Source organism: Dermochelys coriacea, chromosome 2 (assembly GCF_009764565.3).
Source record: "Dermochelys coriacea isolate rDerCor1 chromosome 2, rDerCor1.pri.v4, whole genome shotgun sequence".
Classification (NCBI taxonomy): Eukaryota; Metazoa; Chordata; order Testudines; family Dermochelyidae; genus Dermochelys; species Dermochelys coriacea.
In genome coordinates this window covers 186,418,783-186,439,187 of record NC_050069.1, presented here as the reverse complement: position 1 = coordinate 186,439,187, position 20,405 = coordinate 186,418,783, and the positions used below count along the sequence as shown (strand labels likewise).

General features: G+C 40.1%; 1 protein-coding gene across 44 annotated transcripts in view; it reads right to left on the bottom strand.

Annotated features, from left to right (window-relative positions):
- Positions 1-20,405, bottom strand: part of CLASP2 (cytoplasmic linker associated protein 2) — a 274,460-nt gene that overhangs the window by 236,587 nt on the left and 17,468 nt on the right. For all 44 annotated transcript variants that reach the window (XM_043508830.1, XM_043508832.1, XM_038392148.2 and 41 more), the window contains exons 3-6: positions 11,994-12,097; positions 8,582-8,673; positions 7,403-7,478; positions 3,893-3,990 (exon numbers count right to left, since the gene is read on the bottom strand). In XM_043508830.1, coding sequence (XP_043364765.1) covers positions 3,893-3,990; positions 7,403-7,478; positions 8,582-8,673; positions 11,994-12,097 — 370 coding nt within the window. The remainder of the gene's footprint in view (positions 1-3,892; positions 3,991-7,402; positions 7,479-8,581; positions 8,674-11,993; positions 12,098-20,405) is intronic.

Here is a 20,405-nt window from a genome sequence, read left to right as displayed (position 1 = left end):
TGAGTGAGATCTTAAAAAGAGAAATATGCAATGACAGAGTTAAAGTATTAAAAAAAAAAAAACAAATGGGACAAGCACTATCTCCAAATCATTTTCTTGCAAATATTCTCAATACTCAGTACCAGAGTCAAACCTTAACTGCCATCATCCCTCCATAATGCAAACTATAATAAATTTCAGAGCTAAAGGTGAACCATTCAAGAAATACAGGTTTGCTGATGTTTTAAAGAAAGTCACACCAGTGAACAGGTGGAATTCACTTAAGCACTTGGATTCAGAGACTGTTTAAGTGATAATCTCACTTTTAACAGCAGTAGCTTCTTCTGCTGATGTAGAAAGAATATTTTCTTCCTTTGGACTAATTCATGCCAAATTGAGAAATCATTGGGAACCTAAAAAAACGGAAATCTTGATTTTCTTTTCCAGATTATGAACAAACAGGAAAACGAAGGTGAAGACGACTGAGTTAGCTGCAGAAGCCAATATTTTAAGTTTCTCATGTTGACCTGGCTGATGTTGATTTAATTTTTGTTTTTTAAATTTCATTTAACTATTGTAGTTTAAAAGAATTTTAACAAAAACAAACCTGATTTTAAAAAACGTGAATTGTAACTAAATTCAAAAATTCATACGTTTCTTTTGTTAATATTTTAAAGATCTGCTGTTGAATACATAACGTCGTTGTTTTACTTAAATAAACAAATTTAAATGTCTGAATGGTGATGTTCTCCTCCTAATACAGCATGGCAAGAAAATCCTCCAAATATTAATGATTAACCTGTTGAATTGGAGATAGTTCACCTCCCAATGACTTCATAAATATCTGCTTCAAGTACATTTGGTAAATGAAATAACCAAACAATCATTCATTTTCTGATATAGCTGTAAAACTTATCTGAAAAGTTTTCCAAATAAATCACTTTAAAAATATATAATGTGTACCTTCTAAAAATGAAACCTACACCTATCTCTGACTTGTGAAGAATATGTATTAAGGTTATAACAACCAACAAGAATGTACTTTTATGTAGAAATCCTTGATTAAATCAAATCTTTCCGACTAGTGATTTAAATCAAATCCACCCTGACCCATTCTATACATGAACAGGACACCGTATATTCCACAATTAAGCATGCGCCACAATCTACAGCCTTCATTTTTAAAAAGTGGCTCTCTTTCATTTATGGGTGAGAAGATAACTCTCAATGCAAACTTATGCTGTGTTGTCCTCCCAAGTATGCAGACCGCCTGAAACAAAGAGCTCTGAAAGGTTTAAGTTTATCATTTGTCATTTATTTCAGTGGGATAATCTCTGAAGCCTGAATGGTGGAAATTTAAAAACAAAATTATTTCAGTAAAGTACCCAACCTATGTGTTTACCTCATAACTGAAACCACCCAAGCCTTTTTTTGTGTCAAAAGCCCCAATAATGCCCTCAACACATCTGTCAAAATTCCCAGCTTCCCTTCAACTTCTTGGATACAATTATGAGTTGCCAATACAAAAATCTGTGGCACACAGAAATCTGTGATGGATTAGTAAAATAAACTGCATTTCGTATTACAACAACACAAGAAGGTGTACTGTACTCACTGTATTGGTCTTCAGGTTTAATTCAATAAAAATCTCCATTAATTCATTTCAATGAAAATGTTGCAGACTTTCCCATTTGCCTTAGAAACCAGGGTCTTAACACAGAATTTAGATCCAGCCTGGCAGAAATTGTATACAAATTATCCTGCAACAACCGAGAGCTGTACTTTACGTGAAAATTTTTAAGTTTTTATAAAGCCCCTCCATATTTAATGCAAAAATGAACCACCAAACAGGCATAAAACAAACCCAAAACACAGATTACTGGACCTTTTAAATCTAGTGGAATCTTAATCAGAGGTGTTACAAACTTTGTTTGGCATTATCTACACGGGATATGCCCCGTATATTAATGAAGTTACACAAAATTTCTTACAAACTGCGTATAATTAACTTTCCTGCCTTCCTCAACTTAGGACACAAGCATTGCTTTGCCAGTGCTTTAGAGCAGAGTGAACTGAAGCATCATCTGCAATATCTTACATGAATATTTTTTTACGCAAACTAAACAGACACACACACACAATGAAACAATACGGACATTCTAAACTATATATGTGTACAAATATTAAAGGGAAACATTTTCAGTTACATATTAACTTTACAACTTCATGATCCATTTTCTAAGTCACTGTCATATAACGGAATAGTTGAGAAGCTCTGAATGAGTCAATTTAAAGTAGTTGTATTCAAACTGTAGACCATCTATAGTACTTTAAAATAATGAAAGTTACTCATCCACACAGCAGTAAAAATAAGTTTCTATAAGAGTAATGATCAGCTGTAATGACTCTCAATATGATAAAGATTGGCCTTCACCATCTATAAACAGAACTGAGAACCATGTCAGTCTAAACCAGCATAGAACTACCAAGATTATTTAACGTTTGTCTTTCCTGAGCTTTGTTACTGGAATAGACAGGCACACAGAAGTTTTGCTTTTTGTCAGTACCAGAGTAGAAAATGATAGCTTTATGTTGAGGGGAATGATTTCATCTACCCCTCCTTGATCCAGTGACCACTTGCAAGAGCTACTACTGTATTCTCCTTGCATGCCAGATACAGAATGGCTGTAAAATGTTTTCTAGGATAGAGCCAACTCCCCTTCCCTGAAGGGCTTCATAACAAGCACCAGTACTTCTCTGCTAGTTTTTGCAAAACATGATGGTCCAACTGCCCGTTTGAACCAGAAAAACCTTTTGGGAAAACAGGAAGCTGTTGGTCCTACGTGCATCACTCATCTCAGGTACATTTACCTGCAGATGCTGCTCTTGGAGAAACCAAGTTCCCTGAGAGTGGAATATTTGTGTGTGGTTTACCCACTTCAAAATGGACACATCCATAGTCACTACAATTTAAATGGTAGGAATTCGGAAATATGTTCCGAATTGCAGTTTGTCCCTGAACTGTCACCAGGATAGAGAGACCAAAAGATAATTTATTACCCAGATAAAATGCAAGTCCCTTTGATGTTTGCTTCCACTTGGAACTTAAGGTCCACTGAGGTTGCCTCATATGAAGATGTGGAGGAGACGGGTACTAGGAATATAGTGGCAGTCATCAGATCCACCGTTTGCAGCACGGTCTTAACTGTCACCTATTAGCTTATACTTATCCTTTCTATCATAATGGGGATGCCTTGAATTCTGTCTTGACACAGGAAGGGGTTTAGTTGAGCCATGTCTTGCCCCGACCTACTGCAATTACCTGGTGCGGACAAGCTGAGACTTTGGATAATTTAATATCAACTCTTGAACTGTTTGGGAATATGAATTAAGCAACTCTTTCAAATCTCTCCAGCTTTTGTACTCTTAATCCTTAAGAAAGAAATCCTTCTGCTAATACGTTAGAATTATAGATGACTTCCAAATATTTTCCAATAAATAATTTCTCACACACAACTATACACCCAAATTTACAGTTGGACACAATATATTTGAATAATTTCTTCAAAGTTCATTATGATTTTTTTATTACATTAAAGGATTTTTCCCCATTATTTGCCCAGGTCTACTTTAAAAAAAATCTGATTTGATTGTTAGATGTAAAGCTGTTTGCATCACACAGGCCATGCATCTTCCAGCAGAAAAGATGAAGTAAGGAGTTTTCAATTCTGGTTACGTATAATTTGTTACATAACAAGCAGAATTAGAAACAACAATGATGTTATAATATAAACAAAAGGAATTGACAGATGGTGTAAAAAATGGCACTGCATATTTAACAGCAGCAGGATTTTAATGCATTCTAGGCACTGATCAAAATAATTAAGTGGTCAAAATTTAAAAAATGACTTACCTTGCAGAGGGAATTCCCCTCTTATTAAGGTCTGCTCTTACTTTCTCTCCTACATGTCTATAAATCTCCACAATTGCCAATAATGCAGCATCTCTCACCTGTGAATGCATATTTAATTAAGATTTTTAAAAAATTATAGAAGATCATATTTGACGTAACACGATGAATAAGCAATCTTCCAGTGCCCCCTGACAACCCAACATGCAGGTTTGCCCCACAAATAGTTGGAAGCATGAGGATGGAAAAGTGGGTAACAAAAAGTTATTTCAAGGACCTTTCCAGCCATTCCCCATTCAATTAGCCCTACCACACCTGGGATGCAGCCTGGAGTTAATTAATAGAACCAACTGGCTATGAAGAAGTTGATTCTCTTATAAAGAGCAGCAGGAAGCAGCAAAGATGGGGGAATGCTTAGAAAGCTGTAGAAAGACTACAAAAAGAGTGAGAAAGGCTTCTGCAGAGAAGATCTTGAGACCAGGGAAGTTGCTTCAGTTATGGGGGCAGGGAGGCTGGAAGTAGTCTGCTAAGGAAGGAAGGACCCTGAGATACCAGAGGAGTTTGAGGCTGTGGCCAGCTTAAAGCTGGGGGAAGGCTTTTGTGTTCAGTTTTGAACTCTAAGTTAATAAACCAGACCCTAAACAGGGTTGTTTCACTGGACTCTCAAAAGCCAAGAAACCCGCTTGAAAGGGGGAAGGGGAAGGAGGAGACTGAAGCAGGCCCACCTGCAGAGTGACCTCTAGCCAAGAGGGGACACTGGGGAGGTGGACATCCCAGTGACACTACAAACAGAAATACTGGAGGGGATGAGACAGATATCAAATGGGCGGGGTGAGGGAAGTAATTTCTTCAGAGTCCTATTACACTAGATCAACAATCCCAAACATTATTCCATATTTCTGATCAAATAGTGCTGTTTGCTCTATTGCCAGCTGCTTCTAATCCAGTTTTGCTTTTCACCATAAATAAGAACCTGATTGCCTGAAAAAGCAGCCAGAAACAAGCAAGAGCCAGCCTTCCTGCCTCCACTAATAGAACTACTACAAAGAATCACAGGTAAGGAAAGAATAAGGCGAACAGCTAGTAGAGAAATATATGCAGAGAAGGACTAGGGGAAGAGAAAGAAGAGAGAGTATCTCCAAAAACTACATCATACCTATCATATTAAAGATAGCTAAAACAAACAATTCCTTACTACTGTATTACTATTCCATGTAAAGTATTAATGTACTTGGTTCAGGAACCCTATTGATATGTGAACAGAAAAGCAGGTGGTCCACAACATACTTACTTTATTAAGATACGTCCCATAGCATGACTTTTTTTTTTTTAAAAACAAGAGAGCCACAAAATGCCAGAGCTTCTTTCAGACTTGAAAACAACCCCCTATGCTATTAAGGAGACAGGAATCCAGCCTAATTGAAAGCAAAAGCATATAAAGTAGATGGAAGACCTATTATCTAGTCCAGGGGAGGGCAAACTTTTTGGCCTGAGGGCTGCATCGGGTTTCAGAAATTGTATGGAGGGCCGGTGAGGGGAGGCTGTGCCTCCGCAAACAGCCTGGCGTAGCCCAGCCCCAGCCCCTGCCCCCTCTCCGACCCCCCATGCTTTTCACCTCGACAGCCCACCCGGGACCCCTGCCCCATCCACACCCCCTGCTCTCTGCCCCCCTGACCACCCCTGGACCCACCGCCCCTAACTGCCCCCCCTCCTTCCTGACTGACCCCCCAGGACCCCTGCCCCATCCAACCACCTCTTGTCTCTGATCACCCCAGACCCCCCACCCCTTAACTGCCCCCAGCCGTGCTATCCAACCTCCATCCTTCCTCACTGCGCCCCCTCCAGGGACCCCTGCCCCATCCAACCACCCCTTCTCCCTGACCGCCCCTGGAACCCCAGCCCCCCATTCAACTCCCCCATTGCCCACCCACTGACCACCCCAACCCCTATCCACGCCCCCTGGCCCCTGACCACCCCCCGAACTCCCCTGCACTCTACCAAACCCCCTCCCCCGCTCCCTGCCCCCTTATCATGCTGCCTGGAGCACCGGTGGCTGGCGTCACAGCTGCACCAGGACAGGCAGCCGCGCCGACCAACTGGAGCCAGCCACGCACTGCACAACAAAGAGCACTGGATCAGGCCGGGCTCTGCAGCTGTGCTGCCCCAGGAGCTCACAGCCCCGCTGCCCACAACATTGCGCCGGTGGTGCAGTGAGCTGAGGCTGTGGGGGAGGGGCTGGGGGCTAGCCTCCCAGGCCAGGAGCTCAGGGGCCAGGCAGAACGGTCCCGCTGGCCGGATGTGGCCCGCAGGTCGTAGTTTACATACCTCTGATCTAGTCCGTATCCTATCAAAACTTTTTTCCTTACTGTATTTTCTAGTGCTTTGCCAAGTCCTATTTTAAACAAACCACAAGTGGGGCTTCAACCACTTCAATTTGAAGGCTATTCGATAGTGCAGATGTCACCATTCACAACTTTTCTCCTCATTGTCATTTTAGCAATCTCTTTGCTTAATTTCATCTCCTTACTAGCTATAGTTAAAGCTATGTTTATGTCATGGAGGTCTTGGAATCTGTGACTTCAGAAATCTCCGTGACATTCTCTGGGGCTGCAGGATTCTAGAGCTGGTAGCCAGCGGGGCCCTGGCAGGGTTCCAGAACAGGCAACAGCAACGACAGGCAACAGGGGGCCCCCTCCAAGGTTCCAGTGACAGGTGACATACTCCTGAGGGGGCCCTCCTCAGGCTTCCAGCAACGAGCAAGAGCCTAGCACAGGGAGGGGGACGCCTTGGGCGAGCGGCTGGGGGTGGCCAGTTTTCTCTTTGGGAAATATGGTCACCCTGCAGCTCCCAGCCGCCGTGGGCGGAGAGGAGCCTCCCTGAAGCTTCCAGGGGGGAAACCACTGAGCCGCAGCAGCAAAAGTCACAGACAGATCACGGCTTCTGCAAATTTTTATTACCTGTGACATGTCCATGACTTTTATTAAAAATAACCCTGACAAAAATCTTAGCCTTGGCTATAGTCCTTGTACCTCCCTAAATATCTCGCCTCACCTGTCTGTATTCTGCAAGATGTGTTCAGTTTGTACTTGTTACGTTTCCTTAGTCAATTAGTCAAGCTATACAAATTTCATTTTAATCTTCTGTCTGAGTTAATCCTTCCTGTTATTCAATTATTTTTGTAGCTTTTCTCTGAATATGTTCTACAGAAAATGACTATCAAACAGTGATTTGATTTAAGCTATTGGAGACAGGAAACAAATGAGATGAGAGATCCAACAGGCCACACGGAGGCAGGCATACCATAACAGTTCCCCCACAACACTGTGTCCATCTGGCAACACACAAGGCTCAGGGAGAAAAAGCCAACAGGTAAGGCTTGAATAGGTGGAATTAAAAGACAGCATAAAAAAGATCCGTAAAGATTTTTCTTTAAGGACATAACATCAATTTATCATCTTTTTTTAATATCAAAACGCACACTGTACAAGTAATATATAGCAATAAAATCCTTACCTGACTATTGGAGTCTCCAGACAAGATGCATAAGTGTGGTACCAACTTGCTGAGGATTAGTGGTTGTGCACCATAACTAAAAATGAAACAAATCAATTAAGAAAGACAAAAAATACTTTTTCCACACCAAAACAGAAGTTTTACTTTGTAGCATAGCATCACTAAAGTAAACATTTTCATGGATCCCCAGCTCTTGGCGCGTGCATATCTATCTATATCTATCTATCTACACACACACACACACACACACACACACAGAGTGTGTATATATATAAAAAAATGTATGTATTGTGACAGGGTCAGGCCAGATGGCTACAGGAGAGTAATAGAAGGCAGATATATTAGCCTCAGGCTAAGTAGGTCCCTTTTCCCTGGGTAAGGTAACAGGGAAAGTTCCAGACCAATCAGGAACTTTCTGGAGACAATTAAGACAGGCTGATTAGAACACCTGCAGTCAATCAAGAAGCTGCTAGAATCAATTAAGAAAGGTTAATCAGGGCACCTGGGTTTTAAAAAGGAGCTCACTTCAGTTTGTGGTGTGCGCGTGAGGAGCTAGGAGCAAGAGGCGCTAGGAGCTGAGAGTGAGAACGTGGACTGTTGGAGGACTGAGGTGTACAAGCATTATCAGACACCAGGAGGAAGGTCCCATGGTGAAGATAAAGAAGGTGTTGGGAGGAAGCCATGGGGAAGTAGCCCAGGGAGTTGTAGCTGTCGTACAGCTGTTCCAGGAGACACTCTAGACAGCTGAATTCCACAGGGCCCTGGGCTGGAACCCAAAGTAGAGGGCGGGCCCGGGTTCCCCCCCAAATCCTCCCAATTCCTGGTCAGACACAGGAGTCGTCGACCGGGACTGTGGTTTCAGAAAAACAGCCAAGCTGAGGGCTGCCGTGAAGCTCCAAGGCGAGCAAATCCGCCAATAAGCGCAAGACCCACCAAGGTAGAGCAGGAACTTTATCACAGTATACATACACACATGCACGCATGCACCAAAAGAACATTCTTCCAGATAACTCCAGAAAGCTTGGACGAGTCAATTGCTCAGATCATCCAATTTAGTAAGAGCATATTTTAAATCCATCAGGCACCTTAAAGTATAAATTCAGGTGGAAAAGTCATTCAGAAACAAACAGGACAGACTAATTTTAATATTTTATGTCTCCATAAAAGCAAGATGCTTACATATTTAAGGTTGCAACGAGACACAAACACACTCCTTCTCGGGATCGGTAGTTCTTGTGTTTAAAACCAACAGCAAGACGGTCCCAAATACACTATTAAAACAAAAACAATTGCTTTGAATCACTGGTATCACAATGCAACCTGTTCACAGTCTATAATGATGTTTAAATCAAAAATTCATCAGAAACTATTGCTTTATGAATCAAAAATTCATCAAACAACTATGATGAGAATATTCTGAAGTTTTGTTTTGCAAAGTAGAGGAATGTTTTGAACAAAAATGAGGTTTTTTGGATTTTTTTTTTTAAACAGGCTTTACAACATGAAACACTAATCAACTCCGCCCTCCTCTCCCAATCATTGGATTATTTACATGAAGCAACAGAATATATCTCACACCAGAAACATTTCTAAAATGGTTTGTCTTTATACACTCCCAATATTTCATTCTCCTAATTCTATATATTTTGAAATATTTTTCCTTTTGTAATTCAACTGCAAAGTCAACGCAAAACTTTAAAACTTACTACTATGGCTTAAAGCAAAGGTTTTTCTTTATTCATTTTGTCCAATAGCTTACTTATTTCCTGATCAAAATCTCCTCCAATTCCCAATTTTTAGTCTCTTCCAGTACTCATTCTTCTACACTTGCATTAAATTTCTTCTGCACTTCTTCATTTTATATTTTAATTTTTTCCCCATTCATTTATCTTGGTTCTATTTTCTCTCCAATTCTATTAGTCTCTTCTTCTCAGTATGCTTTGTGTTGATCTCTTGCCATTTCTTTTAATATGAATTTCTTACACTAAACAATCCCTCATCTGCTCTCCTGCATGTCATTTTTCAGTGTCTTTTATCTGTCTTTATTCATTCCCTTCTCATTTTATCTTTCTTAATTCTCCATTTTCCAGGAGTTCTGGAGCTCTATGTCACACAGTTAATGCGGCAACTTGGAGCTTACAAAACTCTGGAATTCCAGTGATATTTAAAAGCAAGTGCATAGACTCAAACTGCAAGCCCCTTCAGCTGCAATGCTGCCATCATTGAGCAGGCATCTGAGAATGTCGCCTAGCAACGGCTGCACACTGCCTGAGGAATAGCATATTTTTCAGTGTATGCAGCATTCTTTAATTAAGCCTTTCCAAGTACCACAATTCTGATGTAGCATAGTTATACCAAACAGCACACTGTGGCATACCTATGTAAACTATTCAAATTGTATTGGTGTTACTGAAAAACACTGAAAGCAACTATGCTAATCAAAAAGAGGTAGTGTAAGAAGTACCAAACACTAGATAACATCCTTCTTCATGATTATGCAGCACATTTTAGAATAGCTATAAAAAGGTTACAATAATCAAAAATGTTTAATCAATTTTCACTTGAAAAATCTTACATTTTACAATGTATAAATTGTAAAGAGAACAAACCAGAGAAGACAAGCAGTACTTGCTTGCCAAAATAACACAGATGAACAATAAAGCATACGCTGGCAAGAAAGAAAACGTCCATCTTCAATTAGCCAATCTTCTGAGGTAAAAGAGAAAATAAGGAAGTCTTCTTGCCAGACAGAGAGACAAGAAATAGGCAGAGAAGTAACTGCAAGAAATTGTAGGGTAGTAAAACAAACCTCTTCAAACAGAAATTTAGGATTATTTAGGCTACCCCCTCCACTACCACTCATCCTTCCAAAAAAGGACTTAATCACATAGGTCTCTGAGAAATCTGCTCTCTAGCAATAATTAGGATCTCCTTCCTGTATTTGGTTTATCACACCCATGCATTTACTTGCTGTATTTTTAAGATTATGTTACTATATCTTCCCATGTTTTGTTTCCTTTTTTATTGTTTTTGGGTTTTTTGTAGTTTATTTACTTTTCAGAAATAAGCATCCTCAACATCTCAATGTAAGAAAAGGGCAACAGCAAGCAACTCAACTGTTCCTAGGGAACAGGTTATTACAGAAGTGATGAAATGCTCAGTAAGAAACACATGCAACTAAGTCTTTTTTTGGTTGAGGAAAGGGGACAGGAGGAGTGCAGGAGAGAATTATGTATTTTTAAGGTTGCTTAAATCATACCAGAATACTTTTTGTCTCACAAATTTTCAAACATTCTCTCTAGTTGGGATGGATGTGGATGTGATTTGTAGATCCAAGTTCCCTGCACATTCATCCCCACATCTCTGAACAAACATATGCAAGTTTTAGAGGTTTAAAGTACCTTGCTCTGGTTTGCAAAACTGAAAGAGTCTCCCTGTTCATCTCCATATCTAAACTTATAAAGAGGTTTTCCTTGAGAGAGAATTAGTAGTAGTTGAGTAACAATAGCATTCCTATTGAGGACCCCTGTTCCAATACTCCACAATAATACTGCTTAAGTGATAAATCCTATTAGGCAATCTTTCATTTTTCAGACTTACATTAATAGGAGTCTTATTGAACCACCCAGAAGACCCAACCATAAACAGAGTCCCGTTGTGCTAGGCACTGCATAAACACATAGTAAGAGAGTTTCTGACTCAAGGAACTTGCAGTCTGTGGCTATGTTTACACTGCAGCTTCGTCTGTAAAGCTTTTTGTTACTAAAGGGGTGTGAAAAAACACACCCCCCCCCGACCAACAAAAGTTTGACTGACAAAAATCACCTGTGTAGACAGTGCTTTGTCGGCAGGTGATGCTCTCCTGCCGTCAAAACTACCGACCCTTGTTGGAGGTGGTTTTATTTTGTCGGCAGGCAAGAGCTCTTCTGCCGACAAAGAGCAGCTACACTGTGTACCTTACAGTGGCACGGCTGTAGCGGCACAGCCATGACACTGTAACGTGCACAGTGTAGACATAGCTTAAGTACACAAGACAGACAAAAGATGGAAAGTATTTTTAACCCATTTTATACGTGGGGAACTGAAGCTCACGGAGATTAACTGCTTTGCCCAAGGTCAGGCAGGAAGTATGTGGCAAATCCAGAAACACAGATTTTCTGAGCTGTAATCCAGTGTCTTAACCACAAGACTATCCTTATGTGGATGTGAATGTATTATTCACCCTATAGGCTTTTTAATTAATTTGATTTTGGGGAAGTTGAGGGTCAAGCTTATTTCCATTGTATTGATTAAAATTCAAGCCCATTTGGAAGTTTCAAACATGTTTAATTAAAATACTTCTGCCATCCTGATACGAAAACATCTGCTTTTGATGTATATAACGTAAAAACAGTATATTTAGTGTCAGTTATATCTTCAGTTAAAGCAAAACAGTCCAATATTGTTTACACATTAAAACAATGATCCAGCTAAAACTTGCACACACACTTAACAACCGACTTCATTGGAATGACTTGTGTTTCAAGTTAAGATCACATGTAAATGTTTGTAAGATCAGAGCCTAACTCTGAATTTCCAGAAGTGGTCATACCATTGGTGGTGCTGCCTGGTCCATTAATTTCAATATAAGAGTCTGTGCTTGCTCTCGAACTTGGTCTTTGGCGTCTCCCATTCGATCAATCAATGCTAGAAGAACTAGAGGACCAAAAAAAGGATTAACAAAATATGCATTAATCAATTTAAGACTAACAAGTTTATAAGACATGTTTCTTAAAGAATTAAGATTTTTCTAGCTCAAAAATCAAGACATGATTGAAAACAAGTCTAAAATATTTTGAAGAAAGATTTTTCAAAAATAATTATTTAAATGAGTCGCTAATCAGTTTTCTGTCACACATGTTTAAGAACAATGCGTTGGACTGGAATTAAGAAGCAGAATGCTATCAAAATAACTAAGCCACAGATAATATTTCCCTTCTTGCCAACTATATAAATTACTTCAGTTTGATCTTCAAAAACAATGTCAGACAAAGACTTCTCAGCCTATATTACTTTATAAGGATAACGCCTTTGTCTGCAGCCATATCGTAAGGCCTGGAGCCAAAGGTATTTGTCTGCAGCCAGATTAAAAGAGCAGCCAAGCAGCAGCCATTAGCTGAGAAGTAGGAAGTCACATCCTCACATTATATCTAAATTACATTAAAACAATGTGATATCAGGCTGTTAAGGAGACCCTGTCCTAATAGCACCCACTATCACCAGATAAAGAAACAGATCTTAAAATGATTAAAGAAAACTTAGTCAGATAGCACCCTGTCTGTCAAGAAATCACTTATCAATAGTTTTCAGAGTAGCAGGCATGTTAGTCTGTGTCCACAAAAAGAAAAGGAGGACTTGTGGCACCTTCAAGACTAACAAATTTATTTGAGCACAAGCTTTCGTGAGCTACAGCTCACTTCATCAGATGAGAGCTGTAGCTCACGAAAGCTTATGCTCAGGTGCCACAAGTCCTCCTTTTCTTTTATCAACAGTTGTGGTTGTGAAATCCTCATTTCTTTATTGTTTTGCCATTATGGTCCCCACTTCCCCATTGTTTATCTATATGGTATGTGTCTGGTTCTTTGTTTCTGTCTGTTACATAATCAATTTTGTTAGGAGTAAATTAATTACGGTGGGGTAGGATTGGTTAGAGAATTGTGTTACACTATGTTACAATTGGTTAGTAAAATTTTAGTATAACGATTGGTTAAGGTACAGCTAAAAAGGACTCAAATTTCACTATTTAAACTGGGGTCCAATAGTGACGTCGCACTCCATATGATTTTATGAAAACATGATGAGTGTGAATATAATGTAACTGGAATACGCTTCATGCAAAATCTCTCTTATAATCTACTGAGTGCGGTCATCCTATTTGTATAAATGTATCATTCTTGTATCTGAAACTAGAAATATAACTCTGAGGTCCTATTGTAATTATGCAAAGTGTGGGCCATTAATGGTGGTCTGGAATCTTGATGCTCCCATCAACTAGGGCAACTGGTTGTAAATGATTGTTTACTTGCAAGACTTCCTGTGAGTCAGGCCAGGAAGAATGAGTCTCACAGGGTCTCATAGGACGTGACAATGTCACCTGGTACTGGAATTCATCTTAAACCTGGTGCTTTTCCATTTACAAGTAGGGATGGGGATCTAGAGAGACAAAAAAGATTCCTGCCTTGTGCCAAAGCTATGTAAGCAGGTGAAACAGAACAAAGGAGGTTCCAGTCATGGGAAATCTCCTAGCTACCACCTGAGGTGAGGCTAACAAGAACCGTACCAGGGGAAAGGATTGGGCTCAGACTAGGAAGGATTCCAGTCTGTGAAAGAAGCTTATTGGAACACCTCTGAGGGTGAGATTTTCTCTGTAATCAGTTTCTTAATGTATTAGGCTTAGACTTGCGTGTTTTGTTTTATTTTGCTTTATAACTTCTTTCCTCTGTCTGTTATTACTTGGACCACTTAAATCCTACTTTTTATGTTTAATAAAATCACTATTGCTTATTAAATTAACCCACAGTAAGTAATTAATACCTGGGGGAGCAAACAGCTGTGCACATCTCTCTATCAGTGTTACAGAGGGTGGACAATTTATGAGTTTACCCTGTGTAAGCTTTATACAGAGTAAAACGGATTAATTTGGGGTTTGGATCCCATTGGGAGCTGGGTGTCTGGGTCTTGGAAACACGAGCACTTGCTAAGCCGTTTTCAGTTAAGTCTGCAGCTTGTCTGAGTCTGTGTTGCAACAGATTAATTAATCTGGATCAACAAGACAGGGTTCTGGAGGCCCAAACGGGCAGAGAAAATGAGTTCAAAGGTAGTCTCAGCACACCGGGTGACAGTCCCAAGGGAGTCTCTGTGACCAAACCCGTCAGACCAACTCCAGGATACAAGCCCAAAGATCAGAGCTGCCAGACCTCAACAATCTGCCAATGACACCATGCAGAAACTGGAGGCCTCCAGACGGACCTGATCCTGACTGGTCATCAAGAAAAGTTCATCTGTCTTATTGGGAGTGGTAAGCATTGTGTATGTAGCGTGTGCAGTCTGTTTTGGTGACTGTTAATATAGCGAGGTTATGTAGCATATTACTGTGTAAGGCTCTTTCACGGGTAAAAGGTCCTGCACACCTAGAGAAGTAGTATACACCCAGAGCCCTGTGTATTCGGAAAGGGTGTGGGTACTTAAAATTGACCAGGTTAGTTACACCCTGAGCCCTATGAATTGGGTAAGGGTGCTATTTGCCTGGAGCCCTATGGATTGGGAAAAGGTAGGGTGCCCTAAGGTGTGCAGGTAACACTTCAGAAATAGAACATATTGCCCCAGCTCAAAAAGCTAGCCTGGAAATTGTTTTTAGATGAGGTTTTCTTCTAATTATGCATGCCATTTTTAGTAATTCCCTCAACTTTATATTTCCAGGCATAACAATTATTACAGAATGACAAAATGTATTATTGAAATAAGGTTCTATCTTCCACAAGAATCAGGGTACAAGAAGGCACAATATTAAGCACAATCATCCTTAATACTATTTAATAGTCACATTATTTCTATAGTCAAGTCCTAAATTCAACAAGCTGTAATGGAAATCAATTATCAGACCTGTAAATCTTTGATTAGCTGTGTTACCAAATTGCAACTTACATTTGATTAAAAGGCAACACCACAACAGGGTTTTAAGGTTATGCAACAACCTCCTCAGTGAACTGCTAGACCAAAACTATGCAAGTTATCTTGCTATGCTGATTCCCAGTACTCTGTTCATAACCTAAATGTGTTCTGTAGCAGACTCATTCTCTCCTATCCAGTGATCTCAGACAACTTCTTCAGAGTCAAAGGGATTAACACATAGAAGACTCTGCCTGCAGCTCTCTCTCAAGAGTGTTGATCACAGCTGTGGTAGTATGACTGAGAGAGAGCCAGTCTCTCAATTAAGCAGCTACCAAGTCATCTAGTGCTTTTTAGTTCATATCCAACTCCTGGAACTCCACCTGGAAGTCACTGTGACCTAAAATCTACTATGGGTATTTGGTGAGTTACACTACTGCTTCTGTGCCAACTTCAGTTTCTGAGCTAAAGAACAGATGAGGCTAAAAGAGACCATTATGATCTAGCCCTATCTTCTGCATAATTCAGGCCACAGAACCTCACCCAGAGTTCTTCTTCAGCCCAGACCTGAAGGAGAGCTCTGTGCAAGCTCTTTATCTCTATGACCAACAGAAGCTGGTCTCCCCAACATTCTGGGACCAAGACGGTTACAACAATGCTGCATACAACAGTGGGAGATGACCGTTATTACTAGAAAGAGGGGAGATTGCCAGCTGCCTCTTCATCTTGAACAGCTACTGCTATTCTGAGTAAGACACATGGGAAGAAGGGAGGCTCACCGAGGGCTCTGCATTGCAAAGATCCCATTACCCCACCCCAGGGTCTGCTGGGGTGGCTGATGGCAGGGGCCAGTACACTTAACCTTCTGCTCGGCAGACTAATCTTGGCAAGGCCACCCAATACAAGAGACCAACAACATAGCAGGGAGCTTCTCACAGGTCTTCAGAATGCCCAGGACATCACTGCTCCTTAGCCCACTGCTCTTCTTTTGGAAGATAAGGTCTGGGACAGGAAGACTGAAATCTCAGCTTCATGACACCTCAGCAGAGGGTACTATGTGCATAAGGCCTCCTTCCATTGGAGCAGCAGACTCTGTGATATAAGCATAAATTCATTTTTGGGGAGGACACTGCCTAGCATTATTTGGGGGGGAAGGGAGGATTAATGTATTAAGTAATGGATGTGTGGCCTTTGGGAAGACACAGGGTTAGCCTGCACAAGAGCAAGGTCTTCAACATAAAGTTAATGAGCATGTATCTTACCAGCAGGAGACCAGAAAGAAGGGGGGCACAGCGCAGGGCACAAGTAATGTCAGCTTTTTGACTAGGCTTAGGGCTTATCTTCACTTCCCACCAGATCAGCGGGCCGTGATCGATCAAGAAGGGGTCAATTTATCGTGCAAGAAATCGACTGCTGAGCGCTCTCCCGTCGACTCCGGTACTCCACCAGAACAAGAAGGGCAAGCAGAATCAACGGGAGAATGTCAGCTGTCGACTTACCTCAGTGAAAACACCGTGGTAAGCAGATCTAAGTACATAGACTTTAGCTACACTATTCATGTAGCTGAAGTTGCATATCTTAGATCAACCCTGTGTGGTAGTACAGACAAGCCCTTAAACTATTGCACAAATATTTCATGCAATGATGGTGATTAGAATCAAATCAAAAACAAGAAAGTCATTCAAGACCATTTTATTTGATGTCATGCATTTTTATGCATCATATTTGTTTTTTTAATTATCACTACATCATTTGGGCACATGTCTTCACTGAGCTGTTCATCCACAATAGATCTAAAAGCAGATGAAGTCAGCTGAGAGCCTATCATTCTGGAAGGAAGCATTTCAAGAAAAAGGGATTCTCAACAGTAAGAAACACCCGATTGGCAAGTGTAGGAATCTAAGAGCTTTAAAACAACACAATAGAAAATAGAAAGCAGCAGCAGTGCCCCAGGCTGCTCCCTTCCCGCCCCGGAGCAGCAGCAGTGCCCCGGGGTCCCCAAGACCACCTAAGATTTAGTCAGGGGTATTTTTAGTACAAGTCCTGGACAGGTCACAGGATGTGAATTTTTGTTTTATTTCCCATTACCTGTCCATGATTTGTACTATAAATACCCAGATTAAATCTTAACCTTACTAATAGCCACTGATGGACCTATCCTTAGAGCCCTGTGCAGATACAAAAGTTATGTCCTCAGATGCAGATATCCGCGGATATAAATCAGTATCCCTGGAGCTGCAGGGTTGTACCAGGAAACACAGTGTCCAAAGCAGCAGCCTGCACCCCACGCCAGCAGCTCCTCCAGCATAGCTATACTGCCCCAGCCCCGTCCAATGCACTAACGCAACCAGGGACAGCTGCCATTGAGCAGGGTTGGGGCCAGTACAGCCATGCCGGAGGAGCTGCCGGCTCGGGGCGTTGGCTCCTAGGAGTGGCAGCCTGAGAGGCTGCTGCTTTCGCCACTGTGGTTCCCAGTAGATCCCTGCAGTGCCACACATACTGATTTATATCCACAGATATAAATTTTGTATCTGTGCAGGACTTTACAGATTCTCCATGAACTTATCTAGTTCTTTTTTGAATTCTCAAAAAGAAAAGGAGTACTTGTGGCGCCTTAGAGACTAACAATTTGTTAGTCTCTAAGGCGCCACAAGTACTCCTTTTCTTTTTGCAAATACAGACTAACACGGCTGCTACTCTGAAACCTTTTTGAATTCTGTTATAGTTTTGGCCTTCATAACATCCCTGACAACAAGTTCCACAGGTTGACTCTATGTGGTGTGAAATACTTCCTTTTGTACGTTTTAAACCTGCTGCCTATTAATTTCATTAAGCGACCTCTAGTTCTTTTGTTATGTGAAGGAGTAAATAACATTTCCTTATTCACTTTCTCTGCACCGGTCAAGAATTTACAGACCTCTACGATATCCTCTCTCTCTTTTCCAAGATGAAAAGTCCGTCTTTTTAATCTCTCCTCATATGGAAGCTGTTCCATACCTCTAATAATTTTTGTTGCTCTTCTCTGTACCTTTTCCAATTCTAACACATCTTTTTTGAGATAGGGAGACCAGATCTGCATGCAATATTCAAGATGTGGGCGTACCATGGATTTATACAGTGGCATTATGATATTTCTGTTTTATTTATCCCTTTCCTAACAGTTCCTAATATTGTTACTTTTGACTGTTGCTGCATGTTGAGATGTTGTTTTCAGAGAACTATCCACAGTGACTCCAAGATCTCTTTCTTGAGTGTTAACAACTAATTTATACCCCATCATTTTGTATAGATGGTTTGGATTATGTTTTCTAGGTTGAATTACTTTGCCTTTATCCACACTGAATTTCATCTGCCGCTGTGCTGTGAGATCCCTTTGTAACTCTTCACAGTCTGCTTTGGACTCCACTATCTTGAGTAATTTTGGATCATCTGCAAATTTTCCACCTTACCCTTTACCCCTTTTTCCACGTCATTTATAAATATGTTGAACAGCACTGGTCCCAGGACAGACTCCTGAGGGACACCATAAATTTACCTCTCTCCATTCTGAAAACTGCCCATTTATTCTTATCCTTTGTTTCCTATATTTTAACCAGTTATCGATACGTGGGAGGACCTTCCCTCTTATCCATTGACTGCTTATCCTACGACATGTTACAGAAAACTTAAATACCCAGCATCTGCTGTCTCACTCTGAAGCAAGCAACAACTATATATAACCTTAAAGGATTATTCTCATCTACTAGCCCATATTAAGCATTTCCCTTTCATTAGAAGTATTAAGATGGTTTTGTTTATCAAAGTTATAAGTAAAATGTTAACAAGTAGATTTGGTACCTGAGATGGTAAAATATACAAATTTTCATGCTGTTATGATAAAATGAGGTTTTTACACAGTGCTTAAAATGATTTCTGGTTCATTGTTTCTCCCTTACTCAGTTTGCAGATTCTTAAGATGTATTTCATGACAAGTCCTATAAGGCTGCACATGGAATTTAACAAGAAATATCATATCACAGCCTCAAGAACAGTTTAATAAACACAGAAAAGTCTCTTGTAAATTAGAGCTGAAATAATCTAACAAATTCTGGAACGCAAGTGAAGAAGTTTGTTCAAGGCAGGGTTTCATATTTAATAAGAAAGGTTGGATACATTAATTAGTCCTCTACTGTTATTCTTTACTCTCTCCATTTTCTGTGGCAACAACAAAAGAATTCCTAACCAGAAATTGTTTCCTAACTATATTTTGATATTATGTTGGTTCCATATTAACAAATATTGAACTATTAAGTGAGGAAAAGTGACATTCAAGCAGGATATGATTTAGGCCAAGATTTTAAAAAATGGCTAGCAATTTTGAAAGCCTCAATTTTCTGAGAACCTACTCTCTGAAAATCAGGCCCCTTTCATGAGTCAAGTTGGTTACAGAAAAATTGAGGTACCCAGAATCACTAGTCACTTCTGCACACCTTAGTCTTAACTTTGATGGTATATTAAAAAGTTATAGTCTTCATTACTCTCAGAAGAACATTGTTTTTCTATGCTGCACTGTTCACAGCCAAAGATCAAATAAGAGTCCCAACATCTGTGAACTGCTGAGATTCTTCAGTACAGTGATTGTGGTTAGAGAAAGGGGCAAGAATTAATTTGAGGGATGAAGTTAATGGTCTTGCCTCCTTTTGGAAAAAAGAATTAACTCTGGTGAACAAGACTTATACAGAGTTTCAAAGCACTATTTTGTGGCATTTCTCCATGCATTTATTTTTATTTTTTGTCCTCTTATGTACCACTCCTTTAAAAATACTTCAATCATTTTTGCAAGCCATGGACTGTGGTGGAAAAAATAGAAATGAATGTTTATGTAATCTCTGTATTTTGTTTTAATCACATCTTCATGAAGTAGTTGTTAAATTACACTAGAGCCCTACACTGTTTCAAAGACAGACACTTCTTAAAAAGTGCTGCTTAATTTGCTTCATTTCTCCAGAATATACCTCTCTGTTCTTACAAATTACCAGGTAGCCTTAGACTTCTACAAAAATCTCTGTTAGTGAAACAGTTCAATCACCTTCAAAGAAGGTATTTATAAAAATCATTTCAGCAGTTCATCTCTCTCAAAACTCCCAGAAATATCAACATTGATGATAGCTGCAAAGAATGTGTAATATGGTTAATCTGAAAAGAAAGCGTAAAACGCACTCACTACAATGCAAGACTGCTGCCTAGGAAATTGAATTCATTCTTTTACACCCTATAGTATACCTCCATACAAAGATTATTAATGTGCAATTCAAGTCATATTAAAATGCCTGTGTTTGTGACCTTGGCTAAAACTAATTTATGGGATATAGGTAGT